The 16223-nt window shown below is 42.9% G+C and overlaps 1 protein-coding gene across 2 annotated transcripts in view; it reads right to left on the bottom strand.

Annotated features, from left to right (window-relative positions):
• Nucleotides 1-16223, bottom strand: part of VEPH1 (ventricular zone expressed PH domain containing 1) — a 260419-nt gene that overhangs the window by 63504 nt on the left and 180692 nt on the right. For both annotated transcript variants that reach the window (XM_062178364.1, XM_062178372.1), the window contains exon 9: nucleotides 1549-1688. In XM_062178364.1, the coding sequence (XP_062034348.1) occupies nucleotides 1549-1688 (140 nt within the window). The remainder of the gene's footprint in view (nucleotides 1-1548; nucleotides 1689-16223) is intronic.

Genomic DNA, 16223 nt, shown 5'->3' with positions numbered 1-16223 from the left:
AATCAGAGGGAAAGGGAAAGAGACAGCAAGAACAAGAATGAGAGAGAGTGAAAGAGAGCAAGAGAGATCTCTCTTCCATCCCCAAGTGGCCACATCTTCACTCCCCAAGTGGCCACAATAGCAGGAACAGGGTCAGGCTAAAGACAAGAGCCAGAAACTCCATTCTGGTCTCTGACATGGGTGACCCAAGTAGTTGGACCACCACCTGCCACCTTCCTACAAGAATTCACAGGTTGCTAAGACTCAAACTAGCTGTCTGATAAGGGATGACTGCATTGCAACAGGCAGCCTAACCTGGGGTGTCAAAGTACCAGACCCCTTTTCATTCTTCTTTTTAAAAGCTAAGTACAGGGGCCAGCACTGTGGCATAGGAGTTAAGCCATAGCTGGCATCCCATATGGATGGTAGCTTGATTCCTGGCTGCTCCACTTTCTATCCCATTCCCTGCTAATGCACCTGGGAAAGTAGCTGAAGATGGCCCAAATGCTTCGGCCTTGCACTGATGTGGGAGACCACGAAGAAGCTCCTGGCTCCTGGCTTTATCTCCTGGCCCAGCTCCAGCCATTGAGGCCATTTTGGTAATGAACCAGCAGACGGAAGATCTCTCTCTGTCTCTCCCTCTCTCCCTGAAACTCTGCCTTTCAAATAAAATGGGTAAATCTTTAAACAAAGGCAGCTAAGTATACTCAATATATTAATAGATAGAGCCTACTGTCTTTTTTTTTTTTTGCTTATTATTTATTTGAAAAGGAGAGAGAGAGAGAGAGAGAGAGAGAGAGAGAGGGAGAGAGACTTCCATCCTCTGTTTCATTCCCCAAATGTTTGCAGTGGCCCCCAACTGGGCCTGAAACAAGAAGCCAGGAACTCCATCCAGGTCCTGCACATGGGCAGTAAGGGACCCAACTACATGAGCTATCACTTGCTCCCTCGCAGAATACACATTAGCTGGAATTGAGAGTGGAGGAGCTGGGACTGCAGCCCAAGCACTCTGATATGGGATGCAGGCATCCCAACTGGTGTAATAACTACTAGACCAAAAACCCACCCCCGGGGGCCGACGCTGTGGCTTAGCAGGTAAAGCTGCCACCTGCAGTGCCAGTTTGAGATGAGGCTGCTCCACTTCCAATGCAGCTCTGTGTTATGGCCTGGAAAAGCAGTAGAAGATGACCCAAGTCCTTGGGCCCCTGCACCCATGTGGGAGACACAGAAGAAGCTCCTGGCTCCTGGCTTTGGATTGGCTCAGCTCTGGCTGTTGCAGCCATTTGCAGAGTGAACCAGAGGATGGAAGATCTCTCTCTCTCTCTCTCTCTCTCTCTCACTCTGCCTCTGCCTCTCTGTAACTCTGCCTTTCAAATAAATAATAAATCTTTTTTTTAAGCCACCCCAGGAAACTATCTTAAAATACAGAGAATCTATGTTCAAAATTATGAATTAAATGTAAATGTGTAATACTCTACATCGCAACTCTGACCAAAGGGCTAGTATATCAAAAAAGCGAGTGTAAACTCTCACTCCACCAGCTCACAGAGTAGCCTGATTTATACACACCTGCTGAAACAGAAACATGATCTGGATCCACGGCTGAGGTTCCTGGCTGATGAGGATAAAACTGGACTTGCTGTAGAGGCAGTAGTGGCCCTTCAAGGAGCAGGTGAAGAACAACTTGGCCACGCAACTCCTAACTGTATCTAGAAACAAATACACAGACTATTAAACCTTAGGTTTTTCCATGGTTACACTTCATTTTTCAACATGCAGGCATTCTTGAAAAATCTCAAGATTTTAGGCTATGAGCTAATAATGGCCAACAATCACGTATTTGGGAGTGGATCCATCACATGGACTATAGATTTAAATGAAGATGTTTTAAACAGGTTGTGTTCGATCCATCATTCTCTTGTTCAAGTGAACAATGTGTGAAAAATGGCCAGGCAACTCTCATGGAAGCTTAAACTTTCTCCCCAGCAAGAAGGGAGAGACCATGTCATTTTCACCCGATTGGACATCTGGGAAGAACAGACAAATGGATGGAGGAAACCCAGGCACTTTCTGGGCAATGGGATGGTGTGCCAAGAACTGCGGGTGCCATCCTTTTGGTTGTGTGGGGGCCACAGAGACAAATCCCAGAATAACTCTGGCCATGGAGGTGGCTTCCTGTGAACTGTCTTGATCTTGTTTGAAAGGCTATGTCATGTTGAAGAGCTCCAGCAGGGCTGCAATAGGTTCAGGATGCTCTACTCTTAAAAATGGAAATGGATTAGCACTTTTAAAAGGTGATGGGAACCATTATAGCAGCGCCAGTCAGTTCCCAGCTAAGTCAGTGGATTGAATTCCCTAGAGACGGGGGAGGCTTACTGGGTTCCACAGGGCTCAGAGTGAAGCAACAGACTTTTCAGGAAGAGTTGGGAAGAGATAAAGGAGAATGGGGAATAATATATTGGAAGAAAAGGTCTTGGAAACAAGACAATAAATCCACAAGGGAGGTTAGATACTTATACAGAAATCTTAAGAATTAATAGCTTTCTGTGATTCTAAAACATAGGTATAGAATAAGACTAATTTCGTGAGGTTAATTGTTTTTGAGAGTTAAAAATATCTGAGGTGAATTGTTCAATATCCTTGAAGAAAATCAGAAGTCATGTCTGGATTTTGTGAGTGACTGATCATGAGATATAAAGAGTGCTTGAAAAACAGCAGGAGGCCAGGTACAGCCTGAGGGACCAGAGTGGAGACCAACATCAACTTGAAATAGACCTATCAGCAATTGCTTATCCACAATACTTTTCTAAAAAAAAAATTAACACAGATGCTCTGAAAAATCGAATGTAAATTCATCCATGTTAAAGAAACAGGAAACTAAGTATTCCATAAGGGCCCAATGCACAAACAGTATTTTGCATAAATCTAGCTGTAAGGTATACACTGAGACAGCAATGTGTTTTGCTTCAACAGAAAATTTCAAAAGAGAATAAGTGTTTTGTTCTAAGAACCCATGTAGGTTGCTTGAAGTTGTAAATTGGACTGTGGGTCTTTGCCCTAAAGTCTTTTCATTTCCCCTAAATTCTTGTAGTTCATTCATGTTTTCTTTTGAAAATGAACATTAATTAGATTTATTTCACTCACCCTGAGTCTACCAGCGTTTTGTATACAAACTACAGGGGACTCAGATCAGATAAAACTGTTAAAGCAGAAGAGAAAAATCGTTAACTGGCTATAAAGCAAGTGAGTTCCATGGTATAAGGTTTCTATTTATGCTTTCAGTAAACCTGGTTTGTACACGTATTTGCCCTTCATTTTTTTTTTTTTCAGAGTTTTCCTGGATTAGAAAAATTTCCGTGCAACATTTAAGATTAGTTGCTAAATTTTCTCTGTTGTTTTCCTCTCCTGTTTATTCACTGGTATGGAATGGTAGGCCTGGAATAAACAGTTGCAGGATTCATGAATGAACGATTGAATGAATGAATGCCAGACACTGTGCTGAGAGTTTTAGGGGCCATGGTGTTGACCTTACTCCTAAGAGGCTTACATCCAAATGGGAGAAACGTCTGTGAACAAATGGTTAAAAATTATTCAAGAAGGGCATACACTATGACGCTCAGAGAAATGAGAAACTCATTCTGATTGGGGAACCAGAGAAGTCATGGAGGAGATGATATTTGAGGTGGAACTTGAAAAATGACCAAGATTTTGAACTTGGAAAAAGTGGGAGGGAGACTAGCACAACGAACTCTGAGAAAAATCACATGAAGAATGAGTGTTCAGTATGACTCCAGGTGGAATGTTGAGTGTAAGTGTGTCATTAAAAATCTTTACTTATACAGCTGTCTTAACAATTCATGGTGAAATTGAAATTTAAAGGTAAACTTAGGGGCTGGAGTTGTGGCCCAATGGGTATCCCATGTGGGTGTTGGTTCATGTCCCGGCTGCTTCACTTCTGATTCAACTCCCTACCAATGGCCCTGGAAAAGCAGTGGAAGATGACTCAAGTGTTTGGCCCCTGCCACCTATCTGGGAGACCTGGATGAGGCTCCTGGCTCCAGACTTTGTCTCGGCCCAGCGCTGGCTGTTGAGGCCATCTGGGGAGTGAACCAGCAGATGGAAAATCTCTGTCTCTGTCTCTCTCTCTGTGTAACTCTGTTTTCAAAACACATAATTAAATCTCTTAAAAAAAAAAAGATAAATTGATTTTGGTGCAAGAAACTTTTGGAATTCATACATAGTTTTTTCAGAATATACATCTTCCATAAACTTTTTGGAGATCTCCCTGAAATAATTGATACCCAGAAGGTTATTTATTTCTGAGACTAAATGTTGAAGAGAGGAGGTTATTCAATATGGAGTGCTTTCTATATTCCACCAGATCTAATAGTCATTTCTTTACTATTTATTTAAAAAAAAATCAAAGGATTTGATTTGGTCTTTATAAAGACTGAAGTTAAGCATCAGTAATTATGTATGTTATATCATGTCATGTTAAAATTCCCCAAATACTTATGTTACACATATGGATGCATTCAAAGACATGGTACAAAAATATAAGAACATTTGGTATGTTTTTGAGTTGAACACTTTTGAGGGGTCGGCTTGTGGCCTAGTGGTTAAGATACCGGTTGGGAGGCCCACATCTCATATTAGAGTGTCTAGATTCAAGTGCTGGTGTTAGTTGCTCATGCCAGCTTCCTGCTAATGCATGCCCTAGAAGGCTGCAGATGGTGGCTCAGATACTTGGGTTCATGTCACTGGTGGGAGATCCAGAGTGAGTTTCTGGCGCCAAGCCTCAGCCTGGCCCAGTCTCAGCAGCTGCAGGCAGTTGGGGAGTGAACCAGTAGATGGGAGCGCTCTCTCTCTGTCTCTCTCTCAGTGTGTGTGTGTGTGTGTGTGCGTGCCTCTCAAATGAAATAAGTAAATAAAATAAACTTGGGGGGCATTTTGGAATTTTTTTTTAATTTAACCACTTTTCTCCCCCCTGTGTTGTTCATATGCTTTTATTCTGGTACTATTCTCATTATAGCATATTCCATTTTCTGTTAGTATTTTTAAAGTAAATTTTTCTTTTAGAATATGTACTTTTAGACTTGCAGAAACATTGTGAGTATATAGAGTTCCCATATAATGCACACCCAGTTTCACCTGCTGTTAATATTTTATTTTAGTATGGTCCATTTGTTTTAAGCAATGAATTAATATTGACAACACTACAATAAACTGAAGTCCACAGTTCATGCAGATTTCCTTAGTTTTTATTTAATGTCTTTTTTTTCTGTTCTGGGATTTCATTCCAAATACTACATAGAATTTGTTCACTGTGTCTTTACGCTCCTCTTGGTCGTGACATTTTTCAAACGTTCCTTGTTTTTGATGCCCAAGGTTTTTTGAGTACTTTGTGCATGGTCCCTCAGTTGGGATCTGTCTGTTTTTCTCTGACCTGACTGCAATTTCAAGCTCTGCAAGGGAAGGTCACAGAAGTGCTGTTATCATGCCAGGGCTGCCTGTGACCAGCGTGATTTATGATTGTTGGTGTTGACCTTGATCACCTGGTTGGCACTGTTTTTCAGTTTCTTCATTGTAAATGTACCCATTTCCACCCCCCCCCCTACTGTATGCACTGTACTCTTTGGAAAGAATTTGTATTTGCCTTCCCTGAATAAGGAGTGGGAAGTCAGCTTCACCTCCCTGAGTACAGAAGAGCCACAGCAATTATTTGGAATTCGTTTGCAAAGATTTTTCTTCTCCCTGCAGTTATTTCATTCAAATCATTCATTCACTTTTTTTCCAGTTTTAATGGGAAAAACTGACAAACATACTCAATCATTATATCAATATGTACTTGTGGATATTTAGTATCCTTTGGGTAATAGTCCATTATTACTTTGGTTATTTTCTTGCTCAAACTTTGGCCAGTGGGGACTCTTTAATTTGGCTCTTGTGTCCAATGTACCCTGCCCCCCAGTGTTTTTTTTCCCCCTGCATTTTTTTACCTTCCAGCACTAAAAGATACTCCAGGCTCATGTATATATTTCCTGTCCTAATCCAAGAATGAGCCATTTTCCCGAGGAGCTCTGGTTCTTTCCATTAGAAACCAAGATACAGGTGCTAAGTGTGCTAGCTGCTGTTGGATGTCACTGCTCCTCACCCCCTTAGCTGTCAGAACATGTTGATACTAACCTGAGTATATAAATATTTCTATATATAATCTTTTGTATCTGTAGTAAGCTAAACATGAGTTCACTCTGATGACTTCATATTGATGACTTCTGGTCTAATCTGTAACCACAGGGATCATTCCAGCCCCCTCCCCTTGCTTATCTGCAAACTGTCACTTCAACAGTAAGAAGCCCGGGTCCTGCTCCATTAGTATTATGGAATTATTTGTAGAAGGCAGAGTTCCTGCTTTCTCCTTTCATCCATCCTTCCACCCTTCTCTTTTTTACTTAAAAATCTTTGTGAATTTAGCACCTGCCATAGAGCCTGGCATAGACAACATGTTCAACAAATGTTTAGTAATCCAGGTATACCACAAAATAATGACATTTTGTCACGTGATTTTTTTGTTCCTTCTGGAGCAATAAACAGGCAATCAGTAGGATATTCCCATGAAAATAATGAGAAATAATAATAATACAAGGTTAGTTTTCATATTTAAATTTTATAAACACTTTATAAACACTCCACATTGTCATCTAGCCATCATGGAAGATATAGCTATTTGTTAGTGGGAACATTTTCCCTTAGTTTTGCCATATACATTTTAGCTGGACTCCAGATGCTAGTAATCTTGCAACTTGGTGAAAAAATTCTTCTTTATTTGTATTTAGACCCTAGTTCATTAAGATGCAAGACATTATGCTTTTTTTCCCCTGAAAAACTACTCCTTCAAAGTCACATTATCCAGGGGAGTTGAGTCTGCTTCCCCAACTGAGCTGTGTGTAACTTCCGCAGGGAAAGCACGGGCAATCTGACATAAATTGCCAGTATCTTTAATAAGACCACACAACATGCCAAGCTCTGGAAGTATGGCCTCAGGCATTAATTTCCATGCAGTTATTATGTAGTCAACACAATTCCCTCGCCTGTGAGAAGGACAAATCGTTTCCTAAGTCTGAAGAGCTGTGGCAAATCTATAAAGAGAAGCTCTTAATGGGCTTGTGTAAAATTGGAATAATTGGTCTCTTTCATCCTCAAATATGGTGAAAGGAGGTAGGCAAGGTTATGAACCCAGAGAGAATCATCATAGTGACCAGACCCCGGGTGCCCTAAGGGAGGAGAGTGCTGTGGGGTCAGGTGAAGGGTGAGGTGGGCAGTGGTGGCCATGGTGGTGCCCTGTGATGCTCCGCTATCAGGTGATGAGTGTGTCAATGTTTCTAGGTATACACTTTGGATATGAGAAACACACCACTGTTGGTAGGAGACTTTGCGCTTATAATCCCCTTCCCAGGGTGGTCACTGATGCATAATTTATGCCATTATGGATTTTTTTTGTTTACAGAGAAGTGCCTTTTGAGAATGCAAATGAGATATGGTTTTGATTTTTAAAAATAGCTGGTAGAAATGCCAAAGAATTGGCTTATTTGTTGGGAGGAAAAGTTAAGTTAGAACTTGTTTTGAATTCTTTACTGAACTTTTATTTTGAAAGTTCTCTCCCAACTAAATAAGGGTCATGTATGTATCTGGCTTGAGTCTCACGGTTGTCAACTGGGCAGTCTTCTTCACCTTGAGACTGTATTATTTCTAGAATGATTTATAAAAACTCAAACCCATGAATGTGTTGGCTGGAAATGCTAGGCTGAGTATTTACACACTGAACACAGCACATTCAGAGAAGGCATTCTGAAGGACTTAGAAAGGAAGCTGATTTCATTGACTCCTTACCTGGTACCAAAGTGTAAGTGTAACAAATTATACTGAACCCTCCTGAGATAGGCTTCATTATCCTGAGTTTATTGAGAGGGAATCTCAAGACAAAACTTTCAGGAAGCAGTTGAGCTGGAATTTTAACCCAGGTGCCAGAGCCTAGTCTCTTCCCATTGCTTTGGAATAGCTCCGACCAGGTGGAGGGATAGAAGGACCTCAAAAAGCAAGTGTGAGTCCATGGAAGATCACTGACCTAGAGGTAAACACAGAGCCTTAAAGGGCAAGCAGGCTCTGCTAGCTTTCCTCTGCAGCAATCACATCTGATCTGTAAGATGGGGGTGGACCAAAAGCTGATCTAAAATGAAAAAAGAAAAAAAAAAAAAGACTGGTGCCGTGGCTCACTTGGCTAATCCTTGGCCTGCGGTGCCGGTACTCCGGGTGCTAGTCTCGGTTTGGGCGCCGGATTCTATCCTGGTTGCCCCTCTTCCAGGCCAGCTCTCTGCTGTGGCCCGGGAGTGCAGTGGAGGATGGCCCAAGTCCTTGGGCCCTGCACCCGCATGGGAGACCAGGAGAAGCACCTGGCTCCTGGCTTTGGATCGGCGTAGCGCACCAGCTGCATTGGGCTGGCCGTGGTGGCCATTTGGGGGGTGAACCAACGGAAGGAAGACCTTTTGCTCTGTCTCTCTCTCTGTCTAACTCTGCCTGTCAAAAAAAATATTTGTACTATTAAATGTTTTTCTCTTTTGCTGTTTTTAGTTAAATAAAAATAATAAATAAAAAAATAAATAAATAAAATGGAAAAATAGAAAATCTGATCAACTTTTAAAAAAATTGACATTTTAGGGGCTGGCGCTGTGGTACAGCAGACTAAAGCCCTGGCCTGAAGCGCCGGCATCCCATATGGGTGCCGGTTCGAGACCCAGCTGCTCCACTTCCAATTCAGCTCTCTGCTATGGCCTGGGAAAGCAGTAGAAGATGGCCCAAGTCCTTGGGCCCCTGCACCCATGTGGGAGACCCAGAGGAAGTTCCTGGCTCCTGGCTTCGGATCGGCACAGCTCCGGCTGTTGCGGCCATCTGGAGAGTGAACCAGCGGGTGGAAGACCTTTCTCTCTCTCTCTCTCTGCCTCTCTTCTCTCTGTGTGTAACTCTGACTTTCAAATAAATAAATCTTTTAAAAAATTAAAATTTAAAAAATTATCTTTATTGCTCTTAGTTTGTAAGCTCCATGAAGGTAAGGGTGTATTTTATTGTGGTAAATTATATAGAACACAAAGTTTACCATTTTAATCATTTTGGGTGAACTCGGGGCCTTCTCTACATTCCCAGTATGGTGCAGCCATTACCAGCATCCAGCTCTGGAATGCTTTCATCTTTCCCAACTGAAACCCTACGGTCATGGGTTGAAGAGGATTTGGCTCCCCCAACTCACGTAGAAGTTTAAATCCCAAAGTCTTAGTATGTTCATGGATTAGGATGGAGACTTGGTCTATTATAGAATCTAGAAGGCGGGCCCTGTGGGAGACCCTTAGCTCACTGGTGGGGGGAGCCATGGCAAGGGCATTCTTGAGAGAGGGTTGGTTATATAAGCCAAGGATGTTTCTTGTTTCTTTATATTTCCAGGCTGCCATTCCCTGGCCTCACCTGACACCTGAACCACTAGGGATGCCTGATTTTAGACTATGACCTTCTAAACTGTAAGCTAAATTAGCCTTCTTCCTTCCCAAGGAGCCTCTCAGATATTTTACAGTAACAAAAAACTGACCACTGTGTCTGTAACCTTTAAAGGCAACATTTCATTTCCGTTTCCCTTCAGCCCCTGGCAACCACCATTCTATTCTCTGTGTCTATGAGTTTGACTACTTAGGTACTTTGTACAAGTTGAATCATACAACAGCTGTTTTCTTGTGTGGCTATTTCACACGCATAATGTCTTCAAGGTTCACACATGTGGTAGCTCATGCCAGAATTCCCTCCATTTTTATTTTTATTTATTTATTTATTTTTAAAGATTTATTTATTTGAAAGTCAGATTTACACAGAGAAAGGAGAGGCAGAGACAGAGAGAGAGAGAGAGAGAGAGAGAGAGATATCTTCCATCCACTGGTTCACTCCCCAGATGGCTGCAACAGCTGGAGCTGGGCCATTCTGAAGCCAGGAGCTAGGAGCTTCTTCTGAGTCTCCCACACAGGTGCAGGGGCCCAAGGTCTTGGTCCACTTCCACTGCTTTCCCAGGCTATAGCAGAGAGCTGGATTGGAAGTGGAGCGGCCAGGACTCGAACCGGCACCCATATGGGATGCCAGCACTGCAGGCCAGGGCTTTACATGCTAGGCCACAGCTCAAGCCCTGCCCTTCCTTTTTAAGGTTGAATCATTTTGCATTACACGTATATGCCATGTTCTCTTTATTCGTGTTTCTTTCAATGGGCATTTGGGTGGTTTCTTCCTTTCAGCTCTGAGTAATGCTGCTGTGAACCTGAGAACACTAATATTACTTTGAGGCTCTGATTTCATTTTTTTGTTACATGTACAAAAGTGGATCTGTGAGATTATACAGTAGTTCTGTGTTTAGTTTTTGGAAGAACTGCCATTAGAATGAGCTTTTCCATCTCTGAAACTCTATGATTCGATGCAGGTCTACAGAGACCCATGGAGAAATGTGTGTGATGACTGTGCAGGCAGGGTTGTGTGTGTGTCCAGGACTGCCAAGGCTGGCTCTTGGTACTCAGGATGGACAGGTGACTGCAGCATCATTACAGGAGTTTTCCTCCTGCTGTTTGACACTGGTCCGACAGGAACCTTTAAAGTCCTTTTCTCCAGTCTCCCATTTACTTCTCTTTTGATGAATTTCAAAGATATGGGATGTAATTCAAAACATGGGTACAGAATGAATAAATAATATGGTCCTTTAGCTATATAAATGTCCTAAACTGGACAGAAAAAAAAGTAGAATGGAAAGAAACTGGCTGTTTGATCGGAGTTTTTCCAACGTAAATAAAATAAAACATGTTTTTGAAGTCAATTGTAAATTACATTTTTTTTGCAGGAAAATGTAGCATAGGCTTCACACTTTAAAGTTTTTTGCTTTTGCCTGAAAAAGTGGGAAGAAGTCTTCAAAATCCAGTGTAGAGCTCTTATCAAACTTTGATTCCTTGCGATTTGCAAAGTATATGTTCATCTTAGACTTAAGCAGTACATCCTGCACCCCCAAATTAAAGCTCAGTGCTTCGAACATAATAATACTTACTCCATAACCTTGACATAAGGTGCAGAAAAAAAGATACTTAGAGATAAAGCCAAATTAGATTCTCAGAAGCAAAGACAAATTCTTAAATGATGGTTTGAAATGATATCCAATCGTTCGGGAATAGACCCTGCTGTAATGTCTTGGAGTTTTCTAAGCTTAGTTCTGCAGAGATGTGAGTTGTTGAACTGAGACATTTATGGAAAAACTACCACATTTCTCATTCTGTGAAAACTCAATGGCAGAGGACGATGAGAAAGGAGACTTTGTCTAGTTGTTACTAAGTTGTAGCGCAGCATTATTGGTTGAGAATACATGGTCCTTTTGCAGCAGCTGACTGCCCAGTGGCCAGATCAATGCCCACGTGTGCCATGTCCCCACCCAGAATATAAATACTATGCTCTTTTTCCCCTCATGGCAGAAATTCCAGCCAGTTGTCAAAGAAGCCTGATAGATGCTTTTGGTGTGAATCGTCACAGAATGAAATGAAATCTCTTTTCCCCCACAAAGTTCAAAGCTGCTTTACTCAATTGTTGTACTTTGTATACAATCCCTGAACATTTCTCCCCCCCAAAGAACTAACGTTAGTAGCTGCACTGTATTTCTAATTTATGGATGCCCCTTAATTGATTTAGTATTCCACTATTATTGAGTATTTACATTAGTTTTTAATATTTTGCTATTAAAGTTCTTTCATTAATATATTTTAGTCCTACATGCAATAAGATCTGAGTCATTATATTCATCTATAAAACCTTCATTTGACATATTCTCCATATTTTTTAAGGATTTATTTATTTTTTATTTGAAAGGCAAAGTTAACAGAGAGAGAAAAAATCTTCCATCCAGTGATTCACTCCCCAGATGGTCTCAACAGCCAGGACTGGACCATATCAAAGCCAGGATCCTGGAACTCCATCTGGGTCTGGGCGGACCCAAGTACTTAGGCCATCCTCTGCAGACTTTCCAGGTACATTAGCAGGGAGCTGGACAGGAGGTGGAGGAGCTGGGACTTGAACCTTTACTCATATAGGATTCTAGAGAATGAAATGAAATTCTTCTCTAGGTGATTCAGATTTAATAACACAAATTTGGTAATTATATGTTTAGAAATGTTCAGACTATTGGTGGACAAGTCCTATTCTTTCACCTTGATTTTAAGAAAAAGAAGTCAAAATTATTTCTTGGTCTAGAGAACACTTCATGTTTGAATAAAAGCATGGAGAAAGGTCTGTGAAGCTACAGGCTAAAGATTTATAGTGACTGCTCCAGGGTTGAGAAGTGGGAGTGGGGACAGGGAGCAGGCACTTTGTACTTCGTAGACTGTCAGGTGCCACATCATGGTGTTTCAGTCAACGATGGACAGCAAATACCATGGTGATCCCCGAAGATGAGAATGGAGCTGAGTGATTCCTGTCCCCTGAGCTGCTGTAGCCATAAAATTTACAGCACATGCGTTTCCCATGTGTTTGTGATGATACCGGTGTTAACACACTTACTGGGCTGCCATATAAAAATACAGGGGGGTAGGGGCTGGTGCTGTGGCACAGCGGGTTAACGCTCTGGCCTAAAGTGCCAGCATCCCATGTGGACACCACTTCAAGACCCAGCTGCTCCACTTCCGATCCAGCTCTCTGCTATGGCCTGGGAAAGCAGTTCTTGGGCCCTTGCACCCATGTGGGGGACCCGGAGGACGCTCCTGGCTCTTATTTTCAGATCAGCTCAGCTCCAGCCGTTGCGGCCATCTGGGGAGTGAACCAGCGGATGGAAGACCTCTCTCTCACTTTCTGCCTGTCCTCTCTGTGTAGCTCTTTCGAATAAATAAATGAATCTTAAAAAAAAAATAGTCTATTTGCTAAAAAAGAATATAGGGGGGCAGCGTTGTGGTGCAGCAGGTTAAGCTGCCGCTGGAGATGCCAGAACCCCATATCAGAGTGTCGGTGAGAGTCCTGGCTGCTCTGCTTCTTACCCAGTTCCCTGTTTGGGCCCCTTCAGCCCATTGGGAGGCCTGCATGGAGTTCCTTGCTTCCAGCTTTTGCCTGGCCCAGCTCCGACCTTTGCAGTCATCTGGGGACTGAACCAGCAGATGGAAGACATTCTTCTCTCTGTTTCTCCCTCTCTGTGTCACTCTGTCTTTAAATAAAATAAATCTTTAAAAAAAACTTTAACAACTTATTAAAAAATACAGCAGATACAGCTACTGAGACAGTACATGCTATTTGATAATGATTATGGAAAGTGACGGTCTGGTTGATGTATTTGCTCTACAATACTCGCACTGTTATTTTAGAGTGAATCCCCCGCTACCCAGAGGAACGCTGCTGTAAAGCTGTCATCTCGGGCCAGCAGCAGCCTCATCTTGTGTTTGCAAGTCTCCTGATTGCATCCTTTCTCTTGTGCTTGAGTTACTCATGTGTTTATTTGTTCACCATGGCCCTGCCCAAGGAGTAACAGCCTATGCCACACAGAGAATATATACGTATACCCACCGTGCAGCCTGCATGTGTGTGTAGCAGTCTGGATTACTTAGCTTGTGTAAGCAGATTCTAAGATATTCATGCAGTGATAAAATTTCCCCACAGTGCATTTCTCAGGTGTCCTTGTCATTAAGGGACACAGGAGTGTCCCTTCTATATTTTAAAAATTATTTCCGTAAGGTTTAATATTCATGTATTACTTATATGATTTAAACAGAAAGTAATGCAATGAAAAGTTGTATTTGTTAACGTTAATTAAATGAATTCTCACTGATTACCACACAGCAGGACTAATATTTGTACTATTAAATGTTTTTCTCTTTTGCTGTCTTTCATTAGCAGCCTTTGTCCTAATCTACTTGAGACTCAACCTACCTAGCAGTAGAGGAGTGGGGGAGTGGTGATGGAGTAGATGTTAGTTAAAGGTGCACAAAAAATGCAGTATAGAATCCATCCTTTAATTGCACAAATTGAATTATGCAGCAAGATAGCAGTAAGCAAGGTTTTTGTCTCAAGGCAGGCAGGATTTTCTAAATGTCTCTAAGTCCCTTTAGTCTATCCACCGCTGAGCATGTAGGATTTAGCTGACAGGGCCACTACTTGTGATGCCTTCTTCCATGTTTTCTGGCCAAAGCAGGGTATTTTAAAGGGATAAGCATGTGGTGTGGAAGGGAAGACAGCTGGGCCAGTTCTGAGTTTGGTAGTTTGGGGAATATAATGTAGAGGGAAGAAAGAGAGAAGACCTTTCAGTTCCAGCAGGGGAAATTGTGGACAGAATGAGAGAAGTGTAAGGCCCCCAGAAATGGGCCCTGACTTTCCGGCTTTAGGCTACGGCCTGGAGAAGGCTGAGTTTATTAGACAAGCTATGGCAACATCAAGGGCAACGGTGACCCTTGGAAGGCGATCCACTCCCAGGTAGTTCAACATAAAGGAAAGCACAGCTCATGGCACAGGTAGAAGGAGTTCACCTTTCTCAGGTTCACCTTTCATGGGCCACCGTTGCCACTGTGGTGGAGTAGACAGGAGCCAGATGTAGCTGAGGCCCTTGTGGCCTTTTCACAGCTTTTCTGTGAAATCTCCATAGTTAGGGTCATACAGGGTGCAGCTCTGCACAGTGAGCGGTGAGAGACTTTCCATGTCAGAGCCCAACAGGTGCTGAGGCAGGGTCAGACTCGCGGGCCTGCCCAGGGGTAGAGGGCCCTGGTGTGAGTGACTCCACCCGGACTTGAGCCGCACATGCCAGCTGGGAGAGGCGATCACACAAGCAAAGGGCAGTGTCCTTCTGGCAGGAAGACAATCCCTAGCCCCTCTTCCAGGGACATCAGTGGTTTCCCAGCACTACAAGGAAGCAGGAGTCAGTTCCCCATGGCCCCAGATGCCCCCTACGGAGACAAACACAGGAGGCTTGAGAGAAAGGACATTTTCATCCACAGGAGAGATTGTCTCCTCAAAGTAGCATGCAGATGACCAGTTGGGGCTAACTTTAAGCAGAGTCTCAGGAAATTTCCTTCCTCGCTGACCATCGGCTGGTTGCTCACAATCAGCTCTAGACAAAATATCAGTGCATTTTCTTGGCAGATTTGAGTTGTAACAGAAAACAGATTTTTGAAATCTTACAATAAGTGAAAAAATAATTACAAAGAATATAGTGACAATGAGCAAGAAGATTGTAGTGGAGAAAGAAATATTGTTCTAATCTTTAAAAAAGCAGAGTGTTAGGTTCCGGCGCCATGGCACAGTAGATTAATCTTCCGCCTGCGGCACAGGCATCCTGTCTTGGCGCTGGTTCTAGTCCCGGCTGCTCCTCTTCCAATCCAGCTCTCTGCTATGGAATAGCAGCTCTCTTCTACTGGGATAGCAGTAGAAGATGGCCCAAGTGCTTGGGCCCCTGCACCCATGTGGGAGACCAGGAAGAAGCACGTGGCTCCTGGCTTCGGATCGGCCCATCTCCAGCCATTGTGGCAGTGTGGGGAGTGAGCCAATGGAAGGAAGACCTTACTCTCTGTCTTTCCCTCTCACTGTCTGTAATTCTACCTCTCAAATAAAATAAATAAAATCTTAAAAAAGGGGGGAGTGTTATACCCACAAGTTACACAGTGAAAGGCAGAGAGTGGGGAGTTGGCTGAAGGCACTGGACATTTTGCACGGGAGGGCTGTAGTCTAATCACACACAGTGGAATGCAGTGCCCCTTGTTGCACTGTAGTACTTTCAAACCTTTTATGTGAAAACTGTGCCCACTTGCTGTTTTATGTTGCTGTTAAAGAACAAAGAGACTTGCTCATTAACCCACTTCAAATCAAGTCACAGAGGGGCTGGTGCTGTGGTGTAGTGGGTAAGGCTGCTGCCTGCAGCGCCAGCATCCCATATAGGTGCTGGCTTAAGTCCAAGCTGCTCCACTTCCAGCTCTCTGCTATGGCCTTGGAAGGTAGTGGAAGATGGCCCAAGTACTTGGATCCCTGCATCCACATGGGAGACCCAGAAGAAACTCTTGGCTCCTGGTTCCAGATTGGCCCAGCTCCAGCCCTTGCAGCCATTTGGGGAGTGAACCAGGGGATGGAAGACTCTCTCTCTCTCTCTCTCTGCCTCTGCTTCTCTGTAACTTTGCCTTTCAAAATAAATAAATGAATCTTTAAAAAAAAAATCAAGTGACAGA

The sequence above is a fragment of the Lepus europaeus genome, chromosome 2 (genome assembly GCF_033115175.1).
Source record: "Lepus europaeus isolate LE1 chromosome 2, mLepTim1.pri, whole genome shotgun sequence".
NCBI lineage: Eukaryota > Metazoa > Chordata > Mammalia > Lagomorpha > Leporidae > Lepus > Lepus europaeus.
This window is presented reverse-complemented; position numbering and strand designations above follow the sequence as displayed.